This window comes from Glossina fuscipes, unplaced genomic scaffold (genome assembly GCF_014805625.2).
Source record: "Glossina fuscipes isolate IAEA_lab_2018 unplaced genomic scaffold, Yale_Gfus_2 1, whole genome shotgun sequence".
NCBI classification, from domain to species: Eukaryota; Metazoa; Arthropoda; class Insecta; order Diptera; family Glossinidae; genus Glossina; species Glossina fuscipes.
In genome coordinates, this window is record NW_023998415.1 from 24968051 (window position 1) to 24975473 (window position 7423).

The following is a 7423-nucleotide window of genomic DNA, read 5'->3' on the forward strand; positions in this document are numbered from 1 at the left end:
ACATAACCTACAAATCTGAACATGTATAATGGCATAATGATCATTGGCTGTAAAAATGAATGAATGAAATTATGAGAAAATTAAATTTCCATGACCAGCTTAAAGAAATTCTAATATTGTTACAGAAAAGAAGGAAAACGAAGGAAAATAACTGCGAGATCTTTATGAGAGAGAATGCTGTATTTATTGAACACTGGATACGGATGAAAGTTGAATAAACCACTGTTTCGACCAGAGATGCTCAGCTCCTCTAAGGACGACATTTATTCGATACATTTTTTGAGTTATCAATCCCTTTCCATATATAACATTCTTTTCTGTATCTTATTAACAAATCATGCATCTACTTGAGATTCTTCAATTGCCTGCAGAAACCTCAAAAGAAACCAATACTACAATATATCGTTGAAACATTCAGCGTAGAGCTTCCAAGTGTTTAAGTGGTTGTTGTTGACTAGTAAATAGAATAATGGGATACGCTGCCCTAAAAATATTAAAGAACACTCTTTGTGTATAGTATATTTTAAACGAAAGCGAAAACTGCATCCATGACAATAATTCTAACCTCAGAAAGAGTACACATATTCTTACAACTTTTGCTAGTAACGTCAACTTCAAAATTACTAGAAAAACTAAAGATTTGTATCATCGTTCTACCGATTGAATATAGTCCACTAAGAATTTCTAAACGCCTACGATATGAAAAATAATGATCGACATTAATAGCAGTTATTGACATTGCACTGGGTATCAGGCGGACCCCGAAGCCATCCCCTGCTTCGACTTGACGGCGGGAACAGCTCTTATAGGAGTGATGTCATGTCTGTGGTTGACTCAGATCCCGCCAAGATTGCTCACTTGATTTTGTAGACGGGTACTTGACCCATAGAATCAAGACAGAGAGTTTAGTTGCAAAGCGGAAAATTTTTTGATTAAGAATCTCCGTCTTCATCATCTGCCTTTTCTTTATTAAGTATCTAGCAACGAGCGATGAAAAGGCAAAATCTTATACAAAAATGTACGGAAGACCTTTCTCTCTACGAATGTGTTTGCGTATATTCTGGTCTAGGTTTGTAAGCCCGCATCCATATTATCTTATCTTTAACTTGTTGAAATTCGTAATCCTTTCGATTCCACCTGTAGGTAACGAATAACGAAAGACGAAATGACAACAACAGAAAGTACACATGACACCGTAGCGGATAAAGATTCGGTTCCGTACTTCTATGTGTTTAAAAGTAGTATAGTTGGTTGTAAAAGGGAAAGCGTTTGCGCATTTTAATGAAAACATTTCAATTCATCACTAATTTTGTTGATCATATTATTCATATATATTCGATCGTACTTTTATAAAGTGTAAGAAGAGAAAAGATTCTTCTCAGATCCTTCTCATTCGTAGTTAGAGGAAATTATAATATGTAGAGTTTTTCAAAAAAAAAAAAAAAAAAAAAACATTCATACTTTCCCTCCTTATACTCCTTGTTCTCATGGAATGGATTCTGAATTGATGTCGAAAAATGTAACTTAACGTATGCCCGTCCTTTGATTCATCGGTTTGAACGGTGAATAACGATCGAATGCTGACAACCTCTTAATTATCGATATTTAACGTTGTTGTTGTTGTTACTTTTATTTCACTTAGAATTGATGCAAATATTTTTGTTTACATATCTTTTCGTTGCAATGAAAAAGTGAAGGGAAAACTTTTCTTACTTTTTCACCCAAGGGCTGAGGAAGATAAAAATATATTTTTGGTTTTTTTCCTAGACAAGGGCTTTACATTTTCTTCTTATATTCTTTATAAAAAAAAATTTTTTCTTTTTTTTTTTTTTTTTTTTTTGCGTAAACTAACTAAAGTATTGCAAAACAATAAACGTTTCATTTAAAAGGAATAAGAAAGAAATCTTTTTAAAACGTTTTATCCTTTCCTCGTTATAAGGAATTTTTATTACATTTATACATGTACACATCCATCACAAGTATAGGTATTCTTGGAAAGTAAGAGCAAGAATACAGAAGATGATGCAACAAGGGTCGGATTTAGTGTTTTTTACGCTTTCAATGAAAACATAATAGTGAGAAAGATAATACCCTGCCATTATGTATGTGCGTATCTTTATAAAATGTACAAGTTTATACAAGTTTTCATAAAAATCATTCATCACTACTAAATGTATATATGTTTCCATAGAAATGGTTTGTCATCATATGAGGTGTGTGACGTGTAATCGACATATTGGAAACTGATAAAAGAATTGTTTAAAATTCACCCTTTAGTTCAAACGATATGAAGCTTTCCTTCCATTAGAAAAGTAGTCGCTGATACTAATTTAAAATTTACAAAATTTTTTTCTAAACTAAAAAATTATTCAATCTTTTCGTGTCAGATTTATGTGAAGCAATTGAGGTTCCTCAACATACAAACATGCTTCGAATTGCGATATTACGGGGAGGAGTTGCGAAAAAGTTGACAATCAAAAACCCATTATTTAACGGCGTGATGAATAATAGAGTTTGTTCGGCCAGACATTACAATTCAAAAAACACTACGCGTGTGGATTTGGCCGATATAAGGAAAAATTATGTGATCGTTGAGCACAGCTTTGATGCGATTGTCGTTGGTGCTGGCGGTGCGGGATTACGAGCTGCTATTGGTTTGGCGGCGAAAGGTTTTAAAACTGCTATAATTTGCAAACAATATCCAACGCGGGCTCACACTGTCGCTGCCCAGGGAGGTATAAACGCGGCCCTAGGCAATATGGAGGAAGACCATTGGGAATGGCATTTTTATGACACGGTTAAAGGATCTGATTGGCTAGGCGATCAAGATGCTATTCATTTTATGTGCCGTGAGGCGCCTAAGGCGGTTTATGAGCTTGAGAATTTCGGATTGCCTTTCTCTCGTACGCCTGAGGGTACAATTTATCAACGTGCCTTCGGTGGGGCAACTCTTAATTGCGGCAAAGGCGGACCGGCCCACAGATGTTGTTCCGCAAAAGATGCAACCGGTCATGCAATGCTTCACTGCCTTTATGGTCAGTCTCTTGCCTATAAAAATTTGCAATTTTTCAGCGAACATTTTGCGTTTGAACTGCTGTTCCAAGATTGTAAATGTGTTGGTGTTTTGGCCTGGAATCTCGAAAGTGGGAATTTGTGTCGATTTCGGGCCGCTAATACCGTTATAGCCACAGGCGGGTGTGGTCGCATGTACTTTTCAACTACGGACGGTCACTGCTGTACCGGCGATGGTACTGCAATGGTAGCCCGTAAGGGATTACCTTTGCAAGATATGGAATTTGTGCAGTTTCATCCAACGGGAATGTACGGAACTGGTTGTTTGATCACAGAGGGTGTACGCGCTGAAGGTGGTTTCTTCACTAATGCTAAGGGTGAACGGTTTATGGAGCGTTATGCCCCGAAATTAAAGGATCTAGCTACGAGGGATGTTGTCGCTCGCGCCATGTCCATGGAAGTCATTACAGGAAATGGTTGCGGACCCAAAAAGGATCACATACACTTACACTTGCATCACTTGCCGAAAGAGATTATCAAGGCACGTTTGCCAGGAATTCAAAACACAGCTCTTATATTTGCAAATATTGACGTTACCAAGGAACCTATACCTGTACTGCCTACTGTCCATTACAATATGGGTGGTATACCGACAAACTACAAAGGTCAAGTCTTAACAATGATCGATGAAGGAAAAGATAAAATTGTACCCGGTTTATATGCTTGCGGCGAATGTGCATGCGCTTCAGTACATGGAGCAAATCGCTTAGGTGCTAATTCATTGCTCGACATAATCGTATTTGGCAAAGCTTGTGCAGAATGCATAGCTAGCTGCAATACACCAGGTAGACCGATACCACCGTTAGATGAAAACACTGGTATGCGCGGTCTTGTCTATTTGCATAATCTGCGCAACTCTGCTGGTAAAACGAATCCGGCTGAACTGCGCTTGAAACTGCAGAGCACAATGACAAAGCATGCCGCCGTCTTGCGCGATGGTAAACTTCTAAAGGAGGGCATCGAACTTGTAAAGGGAATCTTGCAAGAATTTAATAACGTCAAAGTTACCGACAAAAGCATGGTTTGGAATTCAGATCTGATGGAAATCATTGAGCTACACAATCTAATAATTAACGCTTTGCTTACTGTCAGTTCGATGGAACATCGCAAGGAATCGCGAGGTGCTCATGCGCGTGAAGATTTCAAAACTCGTATCGATGAATACGATTACTCCAAAGATATTAAGGAACAAACAAAGAAACCCTTAGATGAACACTGGCGTAAACATATTCTCATCTGGGGTGAAATGGATGGTAAAACGTCCTTCAAATACAGACCTATTATCGATCACGTCTTAGACAATTCAACTAATTCAATACCGCCTTCACCGAGAACTTATTAATTAATATTGCATAATTTTAGAGTTATGTTACAGTTGTTGCTGTTAATAATATTAATATTAAATAAATTGTAGTTGTCGTCTTAACGACAATACGATTACGTTGCATACTTCGTATAATAGCATAAAATAGCATATGGGAAGATTCTTACAGGTTGGCGAGGCGCTTGTATACTAGCAGCTCTCCATACATTTGTAGAGAACGATGACTTTACGGCATTTGTCAATTGAAGACTTTTCCTTAAGAACACATTCATCGTGCGGCGTTACTCTTTCTATTTACAACTTGCAGCAAAAAACACAAATGAATTTCCTTCGCTTGATAAAATTTTATTAATTGTATTACAAAAAAAAAAAAAAGATAGAAAACGCGTTTTGTTATGCGACCTTTAATTATATTCTGTACTTTTTATTCTTTTTTTATTTTTTTCGTTTGTTCTTTTTTTTTTTTTTTTTTGTTTTCTTTACGTTTTACAACACTTTCTTTTATAAACTGTACGGTTTAAGAAATCGCCACCGACTGAGACCGCTTCTTCAATCTTACTGAGTAAACTCTATAATATTTTAATTTTTAGCATTTTCTGATAACACTTTAGTTCGTATACGGGAACAAGCGTTTACATATATATAAAAGAACACTTACGTGTATATAGTATAAATATATTTTATTAAAGTATATCGCGTTTAGCATACATGTGAAATGCAAGTGATTATAACTCAAGTGGGCTCTCTGTGTATTCAGTTATTATTATTATTATTATTGGTCTTAGCTTTAGTTTTTATTATTATTATTATTTTTTTTTTTTTATTTTCTTGTTATTTTTGTTATTGTTATTTATTGAATTAAACACAAAACTATTATCAGAGTTACATACAAATATCTCTCTAATCGTGTTTAGTAACGAAAGCACACAAACACTGCCACATCTCTTATAGGAAACGATGTAATTTTTCATATCTCTAAATGCCTGTATATATATATATATATATATATATATATATATATGTGTGTGTGTGTGTGTGTGTGTTTATTAACAATATTATACAGAAAATATATATGCTCTTGAGCGAAACGTATAGAGCTAATTTTACAAGCGGACTCTCGAAAAAGTACAAAAATTGATTGTAAAATACCGAAAGCCTCATTCAATTTTTGCTTACCTTCGTCGTGATCGAATTCTCCCGTTATCAATCAAGGCAATCGAACTTTGGCCTACACATGCTACATACACTGCAGGAAAAATGCAACCGCCACTCCAATTACAAACTTAACTAAGCTAAATTGAGCACAAAAAAATCAAGTTCCGCTTAAATCTCTTAAAAATTTAAATGATCAAATATCTTATACACACAAACACCTTGCAATTTTTAAAACTATTTATCTATATATATATTGTAATTTAAAGAAATGAAAAAGTTTTGCTCAGTTCGGCCGTGCGATTCTAAATCCCACCCACAAAAACACTTACCGCAGATCACCTGTACTATATAGGGAGTCTTTCGATAAGAAATGTTTGTCGAAACTTCGCGTCATTTTTGAATTGGCAACATACGACGGTCATTGCATTGATGCATTCACTGATCATCGAGGGAATGGACGCTGAGAGCACATGAACAAAATCATGATTCTGAAGTTCATAGTGAACTTTCATTTGAATGAGTACTTAACCAATCAAAACTGTCTCCAAAATACGAGAGAATCATCTAGCTCTTCTAACCACATCGATAGGTAGGTTGGTACGCTTTTTCACTCGGTTATGTTATTCGTCCAAATTTCTGCAAATGCTGCTAATGAAGGCGTTACGTTATCGAACAAAGTCGACTGATCTTTGTGGTGCAAATCGTATTAAGTTAAGTTTGTGCCTATGAGGCTCCGAAGTACTTAATGAAAAGGCAAAATTTATCGGCCGATTCAGAGTAATTTTTTGAATCAATTTAAGCTTGTCTGTTCATCTGATGTGTGTACACTTATAGTATAGAATGTGTTTAATCTACAGGTCGCAATTTTTAGAATATTTTGAGTCAAGAATGAATCCTTCTCGCAATGGATTAAATCGGACCATTTTTCCGGTCATTCTCCATATAACGCTTTATTCTGAAAATCTCATTGAGTAGCAATCTTTCGACCTTATTAATTAGATGTGACAAATTTGAATCCGATTAACCAATTTTTAAAACCAATTTTTCCCCATATAACCCATCTAACCATTACTATAACAAATAGGCCGTGATCTAGCGGAGAACTTTTTTCGCGGCAAAAATTATTCCATTCTAGTAAATTAACTGGGAACAAAAAATTCATATAAGTCTATTTGTGAGACGCCAACCATAAAAAGCACGCCGTTACGTGACAGGAAAGGTAAAGTTTTACTACTTTATGAAGAAAATAGAAAATTAAATTTTGCAGAATTTGGATCTCGAAATTCGCATTGCAATGAAAAGAATTACTTCAGAAGAAAACAACGCATAATTTGTGATCTTTGGGCGGCTTTATCATGTAAGCGGAGCAATGTAGCTTATTTAATAGTCGACTTTACACGAGTATAAATCTTCTAGTTGCTGGTTTTTTTTCAACAGGACAGCGCCATCGGACCTTGCTTGTGAAACAGTGACCCTATTGCGTGGACGTTTCAAAATATCGCCCATCCCAATTGAAGACTCGCTCTATTGCTTATCGACTTAAGGTTCTAAGTTTATTTAATCGTTTCAATTTGCCATAATTTGTCAATTGAAATGGAGATGTGAAACTTGGGATATATACTCGTAGTTAATGGCCATAGATTGAATTATGCCCGTGATTCGCCCACAATCAGTATTGCATTGTCATTTGTAATCCTTAGCAAATATATGCCAACGTCATGTACAATACCGAGACTCGAATAACTTTCCAAACGACACGTATGCAATTAATATAACAATATACGTTGCGCTTGTTGCAATCTATATACATGCACTACTAAGTTATACTACGTTTTTTTGCTGGCTCGAGCGTTTAGAAACGGTTCTTCTCGA

At 35.7% G+C, this 7423-nt stretch overlaps 2 protein-coding genes across 2 annotated transcripts in view; one reads left to right on the forward strand and one right to left on the reverse strand.

Annotated features, from left to right (window-relative positions):
• The window catches only part of LOC119632527 (delta-1-pyrroline-5-carboxylate synthase), a 47139-nt gene extending 42247 nt beyond the window's left edge, over positions 1-4892 (reverse strand). Inside the window, exon 1 of the mRNA XM_038025464.1 lies at positions 4564-4892. Within this exon, the coding sequence (XP_037881392.1) occupies positions 4564-4668 (105 nt within the window). The 5' untranslated portion in view covers positions 4669-4892. The remainder of the gene's footprint in view (positions 1-4563) is intronic.
• LOC119632528 (succinate dehydrogenase [ubiquinone] flavoprotein subunit, mitochondrial-like) lies at positions 1829-4534 on the forward strand. Its single transcript, XM_038025465.1, has one exon. The coding sequence runs from the start codon at positions 2426-2428 to the stop codon at positions 4412-4414; it is 1989 nt and encodes a 662-aa protein (XP_037881393.1). The 5' UTR covers positions 1829-2425; the 3' UTR covers positions 4415-4534.
• Positions 4893-7423: the final 2531 nt, after the last annotated feature.